General features: G+C 41.4%; 1 protein-coding gene across 14 annotated transcripts in view; it reads left to right on the top strand.

Annotated features, from left to right (window-relative positions):
- The window catches only part of LPP (LIM domain containing preferred translocation partner in lipoma), a 778,646-nt gene that overhangs the window by 633,644 nt on the left and 124,107 nt on the right, over positions 1-20,895 (top strand). For all 14 annotated transcript variants that reach the window (XM_049854166.1, XM_049903764.1, XM_049852891.1 and 11 more), the window contains one exon: positions 13,374-13,543. In XM_049854166.1, the coding sequence (XP_049710123.1) occupies positions 13,374-13,543 (170 nt within the window). The remainder of the gene's footprint in view (positions 1-13,373; positions 13,544-20,895) is intronic.

Genomic DNA, 20,895 nt, shown 5'->3' with positions numbered 1-20,895 from the left:
TATTTTCAAGGGCATCATATGCATGTGAAAGCTGGACAATGAATAAGGAAAACCGAAGAAGAATTGATGCCTTTGAATTGTGGTGTTGGCGAAGAATATTGAATATACCATGGAATGCCAAAAGAATGAGCAAATCTGTCTTGGAAGAAGTATGGCCAGAATGCTCCTTGGAAGCAAGGATGGTGAGACTGTGTCTTACATCCTTTGGACATGTCAGGAGGGATCAGTCCCTGGAGTAGCACATCATGCTTGGCAAAGTACAGGGTCAGCGGAAGAGGAAGACCCTCGAGGAGATAGATTGACACAGTGGCTGCAGCAACGAGCTCAAGCATAACAATGATTTTAAGGATGGTGCAGGACCAGGCAGTGTTTCATTCTGTTGTGCATAGGATTGCTATGAGTTGGAACCGACTCAACGGTACCTAACAACAACAACAGCCAGAAATGGGAGGGACAGGGAGGGAAGATTACTAACTAGATAGAAGACACATGTTAATACTGGTGAAGGGAAAGGCAATAGTAATATGAGGGAAGTCAGCACAACACGACCAAGGCAAAGGAAGACACTGAGAAGAATGCAAGAGTAAAGGGCAACTACTAATTACTATAACATAGACAATCCTGCAGTAACAGTTTTAGCAAACAATAATTTATGAATGGATACATAGGTGGTGTGTGTGTATAGGTAGATAGGTGATAAAGAGATGTGGGAGGGTGTAAGGGAGTACACCCACCTGCAGATCCAGGTTTGGTGGTGGATATTTCTACATACATACTTGTAGGTGCTGCGTATATATTAAGGTAGACAACAGGGCACACAAGGGGCACAGTCATGAGAACCTCTTAGACATAACCAAACACCTTCTGGGACAAAGTCCCTAGGCTCGAAGGTGAAGAACCATAGATTCAAGGGACATCTATGTCAATTGACACAACATAGTTCATAAAGACAATGCTCTGCATCCTACTTTGGGGAGTAGAGCCTGGGGTCTTAAAAGCTTGCAAGCGGCCATGTAAGATTCAAGTATTGGCCTCTTCCCATCCGGGGCAAAGGAGAGTGAAGAAAACCAAAGACTCAAGGGAGCAATTAATCCAAATGACTAATGGACCACATGAACCACAGCCTACATGACCCTGAGCCCAGAAGAACTAGATAGTGCACAGCTACCACCACCAGCCGCTCTGACTGGGATGACAACAGAGGGAGGGCCCCAGACACAGCGGGAAAAAAACGTAGAACAAAAAATCAGATTCACAAAAAAGACCAGACTTACTGGTCCGAAAGAGACTGGAGGAGTCCCCGAAACTATGGCCCTAAGAAATCCTTCTGACCTGGAATTGAAGTCATTCCAGGAGATCACCTTTTAAAAAAAAGGTGATCACCTTTTAGCCAAACAATAAAATAAAGGCCCATAAAATAAACAATAACACCCAAGAGGAATGAGTTTCTTAGAACAATCAACTATAGAGGATCAAAAGGACATTTGCCCAAAAGCAAAGATGAGAAAGCAGGAAGGGGCAGAAAATCCAGATGAAAGGAAATGGGGAACCCAGGGCGGAAATGCAGAGGTGCTAACACATTGTGGGGAATGCAACCAATACCGTGGAACACTTTATGTACAGACTATCCAATGGGAAAACTTACACCTAAAGGAAAATAAAATTTTTTTTAAAAAAATGCAGCTGCCACTAGTACCCACACATTGATTATCATCTTTAGAGAGTGATGAGCTTTAGCGATTCAGATATTTTGAATTGGCCAACACCTGCTATGGTTAGAGGGAGAAAGAAGAGGGCCCCATGCTAGGCACATTATGGCTATCACCTTCACTGAACTTCGTGGTCAGATAGTTAGGGCAGTTATTATGATCTCCTTGTTGGAGGCTCAGAAGAGATTACTACTTGGCACAGACTATATAGTCATTAAGTGCATTTGGGGGTATTGACGGATGGCTAGACAGATCACCTGTCTAGTGAATATATCCACTTAGTTGCTTTTTATTTATTTTTTGTTTGTTTTGTTTTGCTTTTTTTGAACACACGGAACCTCATGCTCAGAAAATATAGGAAACATGTTGAGGGCCCCATAGCTAATAAGCATAAAGCATGACTGTCCGCTCTTTCTGACTTCTTTGTACCATCTTGGAAATATCTTTATTTAAAAGGTACCATGTATTATATCCAAAACTACACGGCAATGCTTTGCTTTTTATTTTTGCTTTATTGCTGCCGTCCCTGAGAATGGAGGTTGTTGTCAGAAAGCTGCTCTCATGGCTACTGCATATGTGCATGAGATTTAGTTTAGAGAAGGTTTCGGGCCAGAGTGTATGGTGCTCACCTCACTGCTTGTGTCAGGCCAGTATTAGAATTCAGTTTCCTGCGATGTAGCTCCTTAGATAGGGCAAGGTCTTTTGTTGGTGGTGGTGTGTGCCACTGAGTCGATTCCAGCTCACAGTGACCCTGTGTGATAGAGTAGAACTGCCCCATAGGGTTTCCTTGGCTGTAATCTTTACCGCAGCAGATCACCAGATCTTTATCCCATAGAACCACCAGGTGGGTTCGAACTTCCAACCTTTCGATTAGCAGCTGAGCACTTAACCATTGAGCCATCAGGTCTTTTCATACTAGCCGTTATTACTTTCTGTGACTTCTCTAGGACCAGCCATCCTTTGTGTAACACACAAGCATAGTTCTCTTTAAAGCAATGGTTTTCAAACCCACTGCACCTTAAAAGGAAACTCTAGTGGCGTAGTGGTTAAGTGCTACGGCTGCTAACCAAAGGGTCGGCAGTTCGAATCTGCCAGGTGCTCCTTGGAAACTATGTGGGGCAGTTCTACCCTGTCCTATAGGGTCGCTATGGATTGGAATTGACTTGACGGCAGTGGGTTTGGTTTTTGGGTTGCAGCTTAAAATGGCCTGGAGAGCCTCTAAAAGTAATTATTCCAGGGCCACCCCAGAGCAAATGAATCAAGATCTCTGAAGGTGCAGTGTGGGCATCAGAATTTTTTTTTTAAACTTCCCTGATGGAAAGCCCAGGTTTGAGGTTCAGCACTTCCAGACCTGCTATGAAGGCTCCTCACCTGTAGTACTGGCTTCCCCCACCTGTAGTACTGGTTTCCCCCACCTGTAGCAGATCCCCAGGCTGGGAGACACGGGAGTAATAAGTGATGCTGTTCCAGCTCTTGATCTTCCTTTCTTTTCCTGGGAGTAGGAATGGTCTCATTCACAGGGAATACAGGTAGCTTCAGAGCTATGACTAAGTAATAATAAAAGCATTCGTAGAAAAACCCACTTATTTCCAGCCTCTGCCCCATCACATTCTACCTTTGAGATCTTGCCCGAGTGACTTAACCTCAGGTTTCTTGTTTATAAAATCAGGATAATAGATAATAATGGTCGGTAGGATTAAATGAGCATGTGTGTAAAGTGCTTAGGGCAGTAGGGCCTGGCAATGCGGGAAAAAAACGCAATAATTTTCTTCTGCAGTTTTTGTCAACTTTCTTCACAACTGCAGTATATTCAAATCAGTGAGACATGCTTGCTACTCCAACCCTATGTGAGGCTCTTCCTTCCCACTGACCCCGCAAAGGTCCAGCCTAAGCAAATATACCTGTAAATGAATTGCCTTCTTGTTAGACTTCACCGTAACATCCCATTATCGGTTGGTCAGTTCGGTCTTCACTCAGATTATCTGAGCTGGTTAATTCCCCAGGCCTTTGTCCATCCCTTCCCAAACTGCTCTCCCTGACAGCTTTGTTTGGTTTGGTTTTGTTCTCCCATTAGTTAATTTTTATTTGGAGTCCCTGGGTGGTACAAACACTTAAGCATTAAACTGCTAGCTGAAAGGTTAGTGGTTCAGACCCACTCAGAGGCACCTCAGAAAACAGGCCTGGCCATCAGCTTCTGAAACATCACAGCCTTGAAAACCCTATGGAGCTTTTCTGCTTTGTACACATGGGATCGCCGTTAGTCAGAATCCACTCGAAAGCAACTAACAACAGTTTTTATTTGGGGCTAGAATGTTTCTTATTTGCCTGTCTCTGTAAGCACCATACCTCTACCACCAATCCTAGTGCCTCAGCAGTCATTACTCCTCTTCCTGGGGGGGGTGGGGGTAGGGGTGGGTGTGTGTGTGTGTAGGGCAGCGAAGGAGAGAGGGGAGCAGCCACCTAAAAGCATACCACCTACCCATCCCCTGAAACCACAAGCATCTCTGTAAAGACCATCTAAACAATAACATAGTGAAGTATTATAGTATACTGATAGATACAGAAGAGCGGTATTGGTTTAGTGGTGGAAGACCCAGGTTCAGTTCCTAGCCAATGCACTTCATGTGTAGCCATCACCCCTTTGTCAGTGGAGGCGTGCATGTTGCTATGATGCTGAACAGGTTTCAGCAGACCTTCCAGACTAAGATAAACTAGCAAGAAAGGTCTGGTGATCTACTTCTAAAAATCAGCCAGTGGAAAGCCTGTGGATCACTACAGCCCGATCTGCGACTGATCCTGGTGATGGCACAGGACCGGGCAGCGTTTCTTTCTGGTGTACATGGGGTCTCCAAGAGTTGAGGGCTGACTGGATGGCAGCTAATGACAGTATAGATGACACAAGCAGAGTTAAAGAACTGGATTTGTCCTGCAATCCAGATTAAGATAGAATGAAGACTCCAGTGTTCTCAGAGCTAAATGGTACTAGCCATAGGAGACTGCATGTTGGTATATTATTTTAAGGCAGAGTCCAAGAAAATAGTGGAAACTCAGTTTGATGTATTCCCAGCTTAAATGGCTATCAGTTGACATTCTTTGTGGATCCTGTATTATCGGAGGCCATACAGCAGTGCTAGATGATAAATTCATTGACAACACAAAAGAGCTTGTTCTAGAGGTCTGGGGACCATGGTTTCAGGGGACATCTAAGTCAATTGGCGTAATAAAATCTATTAAGAAAACATTCTGCATCCCACTTTGAAGAGTGGCGTCTGGGGTCTTAAACGCTAGCAAGCAGCCATCTAAGATGCATCAGTTGGTCTCAAACCACCTGGATCAAAGGAGGATGAAGAACACCAAGGACACAAGGTGATTACGAGCCCAAGAGAGAAAGGGCCACACGAACCAGCGACTACATCATCCTGAGACCAGAAGAACTAGATGGTGCCTGGCTACAGCCAATGACTGCCCTGACCGGGAACACAGCAGAGAACCCCTGAGGGAGCAGGAGAGCAGTGGGATGTAGACCCCAAATTCTCATAAGACCAGACTTAATGGTCTGACTGAGACTAGAAGGACCCCAGTGGTCATGGCCCCCAGACCTTCTGTTGGCCCAGGACAGGAACCATTCCCGAAGCCGACTCTTCAGACATGGATTGGACTGGACAATGGGTTGGAGAAGGATGCTGGTGAGGAGTGAGCTTCTTGGATCAGGTGGACACTTGAGACTATGTTGGCATCTCCTGCCTGGAAGGGAGATGAGAGGGTGGAGGGGGTTAGAAGCTGGCGAAATGGACACGAAAAGAGAGAGTGGAAGGACAGAGCAGGCTGTCTCATTAAAAAATTAGGGGGAGAGTAATTGGGAGCGTGTAACAAGGTGTATATGGGTTTTTGTGTGAGAGACTGACTTGATTTGTAAACTTTCACTTAAAGCACAATAAAAATTATTTAAAAAAAAAAAAAAGAGCCTGTCGGGCTTTTATTAATTTAAGTGAACTAGCTTCTCTGATTGGGTGCTGGCAACGTATTTTTTATGAGAAAATTTAGTTAATTCTGTTCTGGTATGTTTTCAGCAGGTGGAAACAAACTAAGACATAAAGACATAGCTTTGGGAGATTATTCTTGTTGGTGAAAAACAACATGTATTATGATGCTACAGAAAAAAATTTCTTTCCGCCAACTCATTTTTGAACAGTGTGTCATTGAACTGTTTTGCATGCAGATGAAAACTGTTGGGGCGATTCTCATTGGTTTTTATCCTGAAAAGCAGTGCAGAAATAGGTACCCCTGGAACAGGGGCTCACCTTTACAGAGCATTAGGACTGCCTGAGGAGCTTTTAAAAATTCCAATCCCAGGACATCCCACCCTAGACCAATGAAGTAAGAATCGCTGGAACTCAGACCCAGGGAACAATGTTTGAAGTTTCCTGGGTGATTCCAACCTAGAGTAAGATCATGAGTCACTGACCTTCGACCTCAGCAGTTTAGGCACGGGTTGTCTGTTCTCACCTGTGCTAAGGCTACCAAGCCAAACCACTTGCCGTCGAGTTGATTCCAACTCATGGCGACTCCATGTGTTTCAGAGTAGAACTGTGCGCCATAGTGTTTTCAGTGGCAGATTTGGGGGATGTAAATCACCAGGCCTTTCTTTTGAGGTGCCTCTGGGTAGACTCAAACCTCCCATCTTTTGGTTAGGCGCCAAGTATATTAACTGTTTGCACTACCCAGGGACTTTGTTAGTGCTATAAGGATCCCATAAAATAAAAGCTTTGGTGATTGGAAAATGCTCTCATCCTAGAACCTTCAGTGATGTCATATGGGCCTGTCCCATAAAGGACACAAACTCATTCTATTATCTTTTTATGCCTTTAGTGGAAGATAATTTCTGAATCAGCTTAATGGGAGCTGTGCTTTAGAAAATAATTCCCGTGGCTGTATGTAGAATAAATTGGAACAGACTTTGTTTCTAAGAATACTTGACCATCACTTCACTACCCTTATGTAACCTTATTGATGAAACTATTTGACCAGGAATTTTTTCAGAATATGCTATAGAAAGTGCTTAATGAGAAAGCATTGATAAATCATATAATTGGCATATAGAACTTCAATCCATTATGATATTTAAAGATAGAATATTAATTTTGCTATGCCTCGAAATTCTAAGTCAAGTAGCAAAGAGAACATGAAGAAAAATGTGACTGGGCTTGATGTCTGCATAAATTTACTATTTTACATTTGATCTTGACTAACGTGCAAGTTTGGGAGTATGGTACCCCTGATCACCGTGGCACCATCTCTCAAAATGGCTATGGACCTTCTTTAATTACCACCTCCAAAACAAGTGGTATTTGCAAAAGAGGGCCTATGGTCTATTCTATTAATGCTTCAATGGTACAGGAAAAACAATTTTAAATAAAAAAATATATATCTTTGCATTAGAAAGGGAATAAACTCACATTACCAAAACAGAAAACTGGAACCAATACAGAAGAATGCCGCTACCCCATACCCTTCCTCCCTTGCTCAACCTGTTGCTTTGCCTGCAATGTCATCCGCCTCCCATGAAATTCCTAAAAATGACTTGTCCAAGTTCTGCCTGTCCTCCCATACTTGGCTCAAGTGTGAAGACAGCCATAAAACCTTTCCATTTGTAAGAGGGGGTAAATCAGAGATAGGGGAATAACCAGGAACCCATTGCAATAGCCCAGTGAGAGATAAGGAAGCCCGATTCAGGGGCTGGGCATGTGATGGAAGGATAGGGCTTCAGACACACCACAGAGATTGCTGCAGATATGGCGGGGGTGGGGGCGAGATAAGAGGAAGCCATGGCTGACCTCACAGTCAGGGGAAGGAGAGAGAGAGACACGCAGGCATACGCACACACAAGCTCTTCTTTTGTGCACCAAGAATCTTAACTCCTTGATGAAATCCTCCCCAAGTTGTCCATTCCTCTGTCATCGGACAGAGCTAAGTATTGCCAACAAGATCCTGGGTCTGAGCTTCAGCTTCCTACAGGCCTCTGATCCACTATGTTTCCTTTGTGTTCTGATGCCTTGCAATGTCCTACCGTTCCCCTGGGTTTTCTTGTTTGACAGTGCAGAGATACTTGTCTTAACAAGACAGGCGCTAAGATCATGGTGTGCTTTTAATGGTGTGTGGTGTAAGGCCCTCTCCAGGCAAGGATGTGTTATGCCTGAGTGGGTTTCTTTCCATTCTGAACGCCTCCCTACAAGACAGAGTTTGTAAATTTTTGTTTAATGTGAAAAGGGAACATTCGGGCACCTTTTCTGTCCTGCTCAAGTGTAAGGCTATTTTTATTTTTTGTTCTTCACTGTTTGTCTGTGCTTGTGATTTTAAAGGTGCCAGACTGACTGCCCTCAAGGCTAGTGTCCCTGATTTCTTCCAAGAATAGGAAAATTACACGGGAGGCAGCAGATCTAGTTGTGTCTGGGTCCAGCACATTCATCTGACCTGCTATGGAAGAATATTCCCCAAAAACTAAAGGAGAAGTTTGTCCCTTAGAAATATAGTCCATCTGCTTTCATAGCTGAGCAGACAAAACCTTGTTTTGCCCATACTAAATCAGTGCGGAGTTTTAGGATCCAATAAGCCACCAAAAAAATTCCTTCTTTGGAGGAACTAAAATGTTTTTCTCTCTTCTATCGCTGCTTGTTGAAATTCCATCCTTTAAGATTGGCCTGAAATGCCTCTTTCTCTACAAAACCTTTCTTGAGCCCTTTGAGATGTGTTCTTTGCACATTTCTGTGGCACCTTCTCATATGTTCCTTTGCATATTTTGTCCTGGGATTGTTGCTTGTGTGTACTTTTGTAATGACTGTGACAGGCAGTGATCTTTATCTAATTCGTTCCTGTATATCCCACAGAAGCAGAACATAGTATTGGATGAATAGTAGGTACTTGGATTGTCTATTGAATAGGTAAAAATCTCAAGGATTGTCCTTTCAGCCTGACCTTTAAGGCTCTACTCCAGCCTTTCTTTTTCTAATCAGTAATTGAAGTTCACTCCCAGATGCTCATGGGTAGCTATCAGCCTGTCCATAGATCACGTAGGCTTAGGCTTTTGGGTTCCAGATATTAAACTTTGGGCATCCATGGTCAGGGTCAAAACTGCTACCTCTAAGCTGCCTAGTAGACCACCATGACAAGTTGTTGATAACATTTGGTGAGAACTCTTTTTTCACAGAGTGTGGGCCCCAGATCATTAGTATTCCCTGGTCCTCTTTGAAGTTTAGAAAGGGAAAGAGTAATAACTTTTTGCTTATTTCATGACTTGCATTTAAAACATTTGAAATGTAAAATTATAACTTTCAAAAGAATCCAGCGTGCTTTTAATAATCATTGTGTTCTTAAAGGCAGCACAAGTACGACAATACCTGTGGTGATTGGTGTGTTTTAGCCAATGTTCAGTAACAGTGCATTCAGCTCAGAGTGTTTTCACATCATTTGTATATTTTACTTCTGCTGCTAAACTTGCGTTTTTTCGTATCACTATTGTATTGCATTAGTTCTTCACCAAAAAGATCTGCAAGGTGAATATGATTCATTGAAGGCAAAAAATAATAATGATAATAAAGATAATACCATGAAACTATTTCATGACATTAAAATGTAAAATTTAGTGAAATAAATTCCAATATGACTATGAGAAGTGAATCTGTATATGGTGATATGAATATGATGATTTTGTACAAGAAGTTGAAACACAACACATTTGAATAATAAGTATGATGATGAATCTTTAAAAATTACATTTTATGGATTACATTGGGCAAATATGCTGCAGAAGACCTCTTTAAAATGTTAAGAAACAAAGATGTCACGGTGAGGATTAAGGTGCGCCTGACCCAAATCATGGTATTTTCAGTTGCCTAATGTACATGAGAAAGCTGGACAGTGAATAAAGAAGATTGAAGAAAAATTGATGCCTTTGAATTATGGTGTTGGCGAAGAATATTGAATGTACAGTGGACTCTCAGGAGAACGAACAAATCTATCTTGGAAGAAGTACAACCAGAATGCTTTTTGAAGCAAGGATGGCGAGACTTCATCTCATGTACTTTGGACATGTTATCAGGAGGGCCCAATTCCTGGAGAAGAACATCATGCTTGGTAAAGTAGAGGGTCAGTGAAAAAGAGGGAGATGTTCAATAAGATAGACCGACACAGTGGCTGCAACAATGGGCTCAAACACAGCAATGATTGTGAGGATGGCTCAGGACTAAGCAGTGTTTTGTTCTGTTGTACATACGGTCGCTATGAGTGGGAACCGACTTGATGACATCTAACAAACAACAACATGGATTGGTTATCCAGTTGCCCCAGTTCTCAATGTGTTTTCTGTTATGAAACATTGTCAAGTGGCGGCATCAATTCTCAGAATTTTAGCATCATTGTCAAGCATAGCACGGAGAACCTTACAGCAAACCAATTGAGTTCCCCCCCCCCAGAATAATCATAAAAATAATGTCATATGAAATAACAATTTTGTTACTAAAGGTGGGGATGTCCAAAATGTTGAAGTCATCATTCCAAGTTATACATCTTATAATAACAACAGGTACAAGTTAACTCTTGGATTTGTTGTCGTTGGTTGCTTGGTTGTTAGTAGCCTATAAAACCAACCACAAAGTTTATTAGAAATATTATACAAAATTATTTTATCAAATGACAAGGATATGATATTAAGACTTCATGATAGTATCAGCTTTGTAGAAACAGCTCAATTTCTAAGAGCATTTGATATTTCTTACTCCTTATAGAAAGAAATTAATAATGTATGATTTGGGCCATACTTTAAAGACTTACCAAATCCTGCGACAGAATATAAGGAAATAATTTCCAGGGCCAAATGCAACCAGAGACAATTTGGAATATATTTGCCTCTTTTCTTCCAAATTGAAACATTTAGCCTTCTCGTATTTGAGTGTGAAATGGTTGTCAGTCCAGCGTGATGGAGTGCTGAAAGGCAGCCTTCAGTGAGAAATCTCTATGTGATGCTAGATCTGTGTTCAATCTTGATGCACAAAACTAGTAAGAAAAAATATAATGTAGTAGCTGAGAGCATGGGTGCTGAAGCTAGACTCCGTGAGTTTGAAGTGACTTAACCACTTTATGACTTACTTCCTTCAACTGTAAAATGGAATAATAACAGTACCTACCTCATAGCGTTCTTGTGAATATTAAATAAGTTAATACATATAAAGCACCAAGAACAATGCTATAAAAATGGCATGGGGGGCAGCGTCTGACCACCTCTCTCTTCACAACAGGGAAGGAGGATCAAGATCAATAGCTCAAGGCTGATTCCTATGAGGTGGAGGTCAGACATGCCTTCTGTCTCTGCCATCTTTGCCAATTCTGACACCAACCGTTCCTCCCATGGTACTCTCTACTTCTCTGCTGGGTCCAGTAATTCATTGCAATGGCCACACAGAACTCACAGATAATACTCATGGTTATGGGATTTATCAGGGAAGTAACAGGTTACAATTTAGTTTGAGGAATGCACATGATACAGTTTGTCCATCAGGACAGCCTCTTCCCAGCCATGCTCACAAGCACACCCTCTCTGGCTCCTCAGCTTCTAACCTGCTCAGGCAAGTACTACAAAGTTCTTTTAGCTCTGCCGATATGTGACCAGAGGCACCCCACTCTGCCGGCAAGCCTCCTACCCAAAGACACTCAGCTTTCTCACTTAGTGGGCCAAGAAGCCCACCACACCTCTCCTGCCAGTATCTCCTTTTGGCCTCTCCTGCCTCCATTTCTCTGTCACCACTTCCCACTATCCTCAGCGTTACAGCTTTCATTCATGTTCTCTCTCTTGGTTCCGGGAGCTTCTCAGTACGGGGATTCCCACATCCAAATGATGCGCTCTAATCCTGGCTATTATTTCTTGGTGATGATGAGATCCCCTCCTCACCTCTGGAATGACTCAATTCAAGCCCAGTAACCAGTTCCCTTGGTGGGCCACAATTACCTTATTTGCACAGTCCTACCCAGTCACTTGGGCTGGAGTTACAAGACCACAGTGAGAAAGGACACACAAAAGTGATCCATCACACCGTAAATGCCTAATATACATGAAGCATTATGTTTGCTATAACTTATCAGTAAAAACCTGAAAATTCTTATTGATGTTCCCAGTGATCTGTAATTACATATTAGGATTTTCTAACTTAGTTGAAATAAAGAATAAGAAGGGAAACTGAATGTTGAGCCAGATACAGATATTTTGGTGAAGATTGCAACTAGCGTCATGCCTCTCACTGATGTAAATATTTCTATTAAATTTTATTGTTATCATTTGGAATTTTTTAAACCTAAATCTGATATCCATATATAGACCAGATGCCCTGTTAACTGATCTAAAAATACTGGAAGTTTGTGGAACGCTGGGCTGGACGATGACAATCAGGTCTATGAGGGGCTCAGAACCCTACAGTACACAAAATAGGTGCAGAATTTAGGGATGTTCCAACTAAGAACCATTCCGGAGGCAGTGATAACCTAATTCTAATATCTTAAAGGTCATCGAGTCCAAGAGAGGTAAGAGTTGATCTGTGAGGCCACAAAGACATAAGTAGAACTATTGGGTAGCAGTTAGAGTGAGGAGGCATTTTTTTGGTTAAATGTGGGAAAGAACTTTCTACAGCCAAAGCTGTCTTGAAAATAAAAGGGGCTGCCTTGTGTTCTGCCTGCCCTTGAGGGCTACAGCAGAGGTTTTACAAACAGGGGTTTTGTGAAGGGGATTAAAGTTTGAGTTTGGACCCCGCTCCCTCACAGTCTAACTGGATGCATAGACTTTCCACAGGAAAGGCTCTCCTAGACTGTTTGTAGAGCATGCTCTGCACTCCTAGCATCCTGAGGCATGGTCCTTTTACACTTCCCTGTGAGATTAGAGGCAGAGGGGGTAGAATGAGCACTAGACTCCAAATTAGGAAACCTGAGCTTAACTCAGTTACTTTTTGTGGAACTTTGGGCTGGGAGGGTTAATTTCCTCACTGATTGATGTACAAATCCCCATCATGCCAGCCTTACAAAGGATTGAAAAACTACAGGTTGCCCCTGAGTCTCTTCGACTCATGGAGACCCCATGTGTGTCAGAGTAGAACTGGGCTCTGTAGGGTTTCCAGTGACTGGTTTTTACGTGAAAGTAGGTCACCAGTTCTTTCTTCCAAGGTGCTGCTGAGTGGATCAGAACCACCAATCTTTTGGTTAACAACCCAGCATTTTAACCAATTGCACCACACCGGGAGTCCTTTACAAATGATAAATCCGTTGCCATCCAGTCAGTTCCTACTCATGGTGACCCATGTGTGTCAGAGTAGAGCTGCACTATATAGGATTTTCAGTTACTGTAATCTTGTGGAAACTGATCGCCTGGACTTTCTTTTGCAGCATCACTGGGTGGACTTGAACCCCCAACCTTTTGGTTAACAGCCAAGCATATAACCATTTACACCACCCAGGGACCCTTTTACAAAGAAAGAATAGTGGCGGCTATGCTGGTGATAGCGTCAGTGGTGGCGATGGCAGTGGTGGTTCCATCGCTGCTGCTGACATGATGAATCTGCTGTCTCACCCATGTTGGCTTCATTCGAAGGACTAGAGTTTTTCCTAACAACCAATCCCTTTTTCTTTCAGGCCGCTGTGCTCGCTGTGGGGAAAACGTGGTTGGGGAAGGTACAGGCTGTACTGCCATGGATCAGGTCTTCCACGTGGATTGTTTTACCTGCATCATCTGTAACAACAAGCTCCGGGGGCAGCCTTTCTATGCCGTGGAAAAGAAAGCGTACTGTGAGCCCTGCTACATTGTAAGTCTGGTTTTGTTCCTCAAATGCTTGGTAAAAGGGACGTTGTTAGCAAAAAGCCAATCACTCCAGCTGGAATGTAAACATCCGATCTTTATTCCTCCCCTGACCATAGAAAACATGTATGTGACGTGAATAGGCGTGTCTTAAATTATTCCTTCTTTCTATCCCCTGCTCATATGAGGTCAGAAAGGTGCATTGGGATGGGGCTACCATTCAATTGGTGGTCTGCTGGGAAGATCCTGTTCCTATGACTTTGAAGGGTATACTTACAAGCTAGCATGTTTCTTCCCAAAGTATCAGAAGGCTTCCTAAGTAGCAGAGTTGCACTTCCCGTTATTAAGCCTCACCCTACATTTGGAGTTCCCAATGCTTTTAGGGAAGCTTTGCAGGCCCTCTGGACTCATCAATGTTCTTTCAAACTCTTGGGCCTTTGAATCACCCCTTATGCTACCCAGGATATTTCTTACCTTCCATTCCCCAGCAGGTTTTCTATGATGCAAACAGAGAAACACTTCATATAGAGCACCTTAAAGGGAATTGTCATGTCTGTCAGTTTGTTGCACTGTGATGGCTTCTGTGTTACTATGATGCTGGAAGTTATGCCACTGGGATTTCAAATACCGGTAGGGTCACCCATGGTGGACAGGTTTCAGCCGAGCTTCCAGACTAAAACAGAGTAAGAAGAAGGACCTGGCGGTCTACTTCTGAAAAAAATTGGCCAGTGAAAACCTTGTGAGTAGCAGCGGAACATTAACCGATCTGGTGCCAGAAGATGAGCCTCAGGTTGGAAGGCACTCAGAAGTAACGATTGTAAGGATGGCTCAGGACCGGGCTGTGTTTTGTTCTGTTGCACATAGGATCTCTATGAGTCAGAACTGATTCAATAGCACCTCACGTAACATAACATGAAGGGAAGTGAGTAGTAATGCTGGCTGAGCTAATACGTGTTTTCCGTTTTTGAAATAACACAACTGTGTTTTAATAACATAGCTGTGTGACTCTAAAAAAAATACTCATAGTTACATTACCTCCACTTTTTTACAAGGTTACCTAATCTATGCATTAAATTATCTTATGATAGAGAAATGTGAAAAATGAGCACAAACTTTTTTTTTAACCTAAATATTTTTTCTATCCTTCTGTATGATTTTAATCTCTCTATTTAACACTGGTGGGAGCCCTGGTGGCACAGTGGTTAAGTGCTATGGATGCTAACCAAAAGGTTGGCAGTTTGAATCCACCAGCCACTCTTTGGAAACTCTACGGGGCATTTCTACTCTGTCTTGTAGGGTCGCTTTAGGGTTGCTATGAGTCGGAATAGGCTCAAGGGCAACAGGTTTGTTTTTTGGTTTTTGATTTCACACTAGTTAGGGGAAAAAAAGTAGTACTTCTTTGCAAACCCACAAAAAAAAAAAAAAAAAGAACGTTTTAGCCATCAGCACCTATGCATTTAAACATCCAAGAAGCCTTGGGTGCAAGATATGGGAAACTATACATAGCCCTGCAGATCCCCAAGATCCAACCTTACTGCAGAAGTTTCTGGCGTCATTGGTTTCTTCCAGTAACTGACATCTCTGAAACTCTGCAGCCACGAGGTCTGCAGCACAGATCTGAAATTTCTTCAAGATTAAGGCTTTGTATGATTTAATATTGTTTTGCATCTTTTAGGTCGAGGTGCATTTTCATTTTTCTCCCCAATGGCAACTTCAACACACATCATGACATTATACGGCCACAGAACTATGGAGCTAGAAAAAAAATCTTAAAATCATTTACCTAACTCTCCTCTCCTTAAGAGTGTCTCTTTAAGGGAAACAAGGCGATATAGGACGATACAAGTTAGGTTTTTACTTAGAAAAATAGGGGTAAATATTAAGGTAACCACAAAGAGGTATAACAACTCCATAACTCAAAATAAAAACCAAGAAAAACTTAACGACTCAGCAAACGTAAGGTCAACTACTATGAAAATGAGGAACACACAATTTACAAAGAAAAACGTCTCAGCACAAAAAAGTAAGTGGAAAAATGAAATTGTCAACAACACACACAAAAAGGCATCAAAATGACAGCACTAGACACATACTTATCTATAATTACACTGATTATAAATGGACTAAATGCACCAATAAAGAAACAGAAGAGAGTCTCAGACTGGATAAACAAACACGATCCGTCTATATGCTGCCTACAAGAGACACACCTTAGACTTAGAGACACAAACAAACTAAAACTCAAAGGATGGAAAAAAATATATCAAGCAAACAACAAGCAAAAAAGAGCAGGAGTAGCAATATTAATTTCTGACAAAATAGACTTTAAAGTTAAATCCACCACAAAGGATAAAAAAGGACACTACATAATGATTAAAGGGACAATAGACCAGGAAGATATAACCATATTAAATATTTATGCACCCAGTGACAGGGCTGCAAGATACATAAAACAAACTTTAACAGAACTGAAAAGTGAGATAGACACCTCCACAATTATAGTAGGAGACTTCAACACACCACTTTCGGAGAAGGACAGGACATCCAGTAAGAAGCTCAATAGAGACACGGAAGACCTAATTGCTACAATCAACCAACTTGACCTCATAGACTTATACATAACACTCCACCCAACAGCTGCAAAGTATACTTTTTTTTCTAGCGCACATGGAACATTCTCTAGAATAGACCACATATTAGGTCATAAAACAAACCTTTGAAGAATCCAAAACATCAAAATATTACAAAGCATCTTCTCAGACCACAAGGCCATAAAAGTGGAAATCAATAACAGAAAAATTAGGGAAAAGAAATCAAATACTTGGAAACTGAACAAAACCCTGCTGAAAAAAGATTGGGTTATAGGTGACATTAAGTAGGGAATAAAGAAATTCACAGAATGTAACGAGAATGAAAACACTTCCTATCAAAACCTCTGGGACACAGCAAAAGCAGTGCTCAGAGGTCAATTTATATTGATAAATGCACACATACATAAAGAAGAAAGAGCCCAAATCAGAGAACTGTCCCTACAACTTGAACAAATAGAAAGCGAGCAACAGAAGAATCCATCAGGCACCAGAAGAAAACAAATAATAAAAATTAGAGCTGAACTAAATGAATTAGAGAACGGAAAAACGATTGAAAGAATTAACAAAGCCAAAAGCTGATTCTTTGAAAAAATTAACAAAATTGATAAACCATTGGCCAGACTGACTAAAGAAATATAGGAAAGGAAACAAATAACCCGAATAAGAAACGAGATGGGCCACATCACAACAGACCCAACTGAAATTAAAAGAATCATATCAGATTATTACGAAAAATTGTACTCTAACAAATTTGCAAACCTAGAAGAAATGGATGAATTCCTGGAAAAACACTACCTACCTGAACTAACACAATCAGAAGTAGAACAACTAAATAGACCCATAACAAAAAAAGAGATTGAAAAGGTAATCAAAAAAAAAAAGCCCTGGCCTGGACGGCTTCACTGCAGAGTTCTACCAAACTTTCAGAGAAGAGTTAACACCACCACTACTAAAGATATTTCAAAGCATAGAAAAGGACGGAATACTACCTAACTCATTCTATGAAGCCACCATATCCCTGATACCAAAACCAGGTAAAGACATCACAAAAAAAGAAAATTACAGACCTATATCCCTCATGAACATAGATGCAAAAATCCTCAACAAAATTCTAGCCAATAGAATTCAACAACGTATCAAAAAAATAATCCACCACGACCAAGTGGGATTTATACCAGGTGTGCGAGGCTGGTTTAATATTAGAAAAACCATTAATGTAATCCACCATATAAATAAAACAAAAGACAAAAACCACATGATCTTATCAATTGATGCAGAAAAGGCATTTGACAAAGTCCAACACCCATTTATGATAAAAACTCTCACCAAAATAGGAATTGAAGGAAAATTCCTCAACATAATAAAGGGCATCTATACAAAGCCAACAGCCAACATCACCCTAAATGTAGAGAGCCTGAGAGCATTTCCCTTCAGAACGGGAACCAGACAAGGATGCCCTTTATCACTGCTCTTATTCAACATTGTACTAGAGGTCCTAGCCAGAGCAATTAGGCTAGACAAGGAAATAAAGGGCATCCGGATTGGCAAGGAGGAAGTAAAATTATCTCTATTTGCAGATGACATGATCTTATACGCAGAAAACCCTAAGGAATCCTCCAGAAAACTACTGAAACTAATAGAAGAGTTTGGCAGAGTCTCAGGTTATAAGATAAACATACAAAAATCACTTGGATTCCTCTACATCAACAAAAAGAACATCGAAGAGGAAATCACCAAATCCATACCATTCACAGTAGCCCCCAAGAAGATAAAATACTTAGGAATAAATCTTACCAAAGAGGTACAAGACCTATACAAAGAACACTACAAAGTACTACTGCAAGAAACTAAAAAGGACCTAAAAACCTACATAAGTGGAAAAACATATCTTGCTCATGAATAGGAAGACTTAACATAGTAAAAATGTCTATTCTACCAAAAGCCATCTATACGTACAATGCACTTCCGATCCAAATTCCAATGACATTTTTTCATGTGATGGAGAAACAAATCACTAACTTCATATGGAAGGGAAAGAAGCCCCAGATAAGTAAAGCATTACTGAAAAAGAAGAAGAAAGTGGGAGGCCTCACTCTACCTGATTTTAGCCACGGTAGTCAAAACAGCCTGGTGCTGGTACAACAACAGACACATAGACCAGTGGAACAGAATTGAGAACCCAGATATAAATCCATCCACATATGAGCAGCTGATGTTTGACAAAGGCCCAGTGTCAGTTAATTGGGGAAAAGATAGTCTTTTTAACAAATGGTGCTGGCATAACTGGATATCCATTTGCAAAAAAATGAAACAGGACCCATACCTCACACCATGCACAAAAACTAACTCCAAGTGGATCAAAGATCTAAACATAAAGATAAAGATGATGGAAGAAAAAATAGGGACAACGTTAGGAGCCCTAATACAAGGCATAAACAGAATATAAAACATTACCAAAAATGACAAAGAGAAACCAGATAACTGGGAGCTCCTAAAAATCAAACACCTATGCTCATCTAAAGACTTCACCAAAAGAGTAAAAAGACCATCTACAGATTGGGAAAGAATTTTCAGCTATGACGTCTACAACCAGTGCTTGATCTCTAAAATCTATATGATTCTCTTAAAACTCAACCACAAAAAGACAAACAACCCAATCAAAAATTGGGCAAAGGATATGAACACGCACTTCACTAAAGAAGATATTCAGGCACCTAACAGATACATGAGAAAATGCTCTCGATCATTAGCCATTAGAGAAATGCAAATTAAAACTACGATGAGATTCCATCTCACTCCAACAAGGCTGGCATTAATCCAAAAAACACCAAATAATAAATGTTGGAGAGGCTGTGGAGAGACTGGAATTCTCATACACTGCTGGTGGGAATGTAAAATGGTACAACCACTTTGGAAATCTATCTGGCGTTTTCTTAAAAAGTTAGAAATAGAACTACCATACAACCCAGAAATCCCACTCCTGGGAATATACCCTAGAGAAATAAGAGCCTTGACACAAACATATATGCACACCCATGTTTATTGCAGCTCTGTTTACAATAGCAAAAACTGGAAGCAACCAAGGTATCCATCAACGGATGAATGGTTAAATAAATTATGGTATATTCACACAATGGAATACTACGCATCGATAAAGAACAGTGACGAATCTCTGAAACATTTCATAACATGGAGGAACCTGGAAGGCATTATGCTGAGTGAAATTAGTCAGAGGCAAAATGACAAATATTGTATAAGACCACTATTATAAGATCTTGAGAAATAGTATAAACTGAGAAGAACACATACTTTTGTGGTTACGAGGGGGGAGGGAGGGTGGGAGAGGGTTATTTACTGATTAGTTAGTAGATAAGAACTACTTTAGGTGAAGGGAAGGACAATACTCAATACACGGAAGGTCAGGTCAACTGGACTGGACCAAAAGCAAAGAAGTTTCTGGGATAAACTGAATGCTTCGAAGGTCAGCGGAGCAAGGGTGGGGGTTTGGGGACTATGGCTTAAGGGAGCTTCTAAGTCAATTGGCAAAATAATTCTATTATGAAAACATTCTGCATCCCACTTTGAAATGTGGCATCTGGGGTCTTAAATGCTAACAAGTGACCATCTAAGATGCATCAATTGGTCTCAACCCACCTGGATCAAACAAGAATGAAGAACACCAAGGTCACATGATAACTATGAGCCTGAGAGACAGAAAGGGCCACATGAACCAGAGACTTACTTCATCCTGAGACCAGAAGAACTAGATGGTGCCCGACCACAACTGATGACTGCCCTGGCAGGGAGCACAACAGAAAACCCCTGAGGGAGCAGGAGAATAGTGGGATGCAGACCCCAAATTCTCATAAAAAGGCCAGACTTAATGGTCTGACTGAGACTAGAGGAATCCCGGTGGTCATGGTCCCCAAACCTTCTGTTGGCCCAGGACAGGAACCATTCCCGAAGACAACTCATCAGACATGGAAGGGACTGGACAATGGGTTGGAGAGAGATGCTGACAAAGAGTGAGCTACTTGTATCAGGTGGACACTTGAGACTGTGTTGGCATCTCCTGTTTGGAGGGGAGGTAGGAGGGTAGGGAGGGTTAGAAACTGGCAAAATCGTCACAAAAGGAGAGACTGGAAGGAGGGAGTAGGCTGACTCATTAGGGGGAGAGTAAGTGGGAGTATGGAGTAAGGTGTATATAAGCTTATATGTGACAGACTGACTTGATTTGTAAACTTTCACTTAAAGCACAATAAAAATTATTTAAAAAAAAAAAAAAAGTGTCTCTTTAGTGTCACAGCCAGGGTTGTATCCAGTTGTTCACAGTCCTAGTCCCATATTCTGTACAGATGCCACACATTTTTAGTTTGCCCAAAACATGAACAAGGTGGTGTCCTGTTGACCTGGAATCTCCATGGAAGGAGCATTTAGACAGAAAATCTAGTAAGCAAAAGCTAACCTGTTTAGGAAATGAGAATATTTCAGATATCAATACTTGTAATCTTTGTTTTCAACTGAAAGGTGTTGCATCTCTCTCTGTCTTTGCGCTGATTGTCATTCGCAACAGCTTGGGATCATCACTACGAATTTATTTATTGCAGCGAGCTCTACAACAGTGACGTCAGCAGAGCCTCTGGAGGCTCCGGATGGTTGTTTGTCCTCAGGCTGAGGGACCACAGACTGCTGTGTTTTTTGTAGGTCTTATGTCTGTTATTCATCCCTTTATAACTAGATTATTGGTTCTTGCTACTTTAGTGATGCA

Source organism: Elephas maximus, chromosome 1 (assembly GCF_024166365.1).
Source record: "Elephas maximus indicus isolate mEleMax1 chromosome 1, mEleMax1 primary haplotype, whole genome shotgun sequence".
Classification (NCBI taxonomy): Eukaryota; Metazoa; Chordata; class Mammalia; order Proboscidea; family Elephantidae; genus Elephas; species Elephas maximus.
Note: the sequence above shows the minus strand (reverse complement) of the source record. Positions and strands in the feature narration are given on the sequence as shown.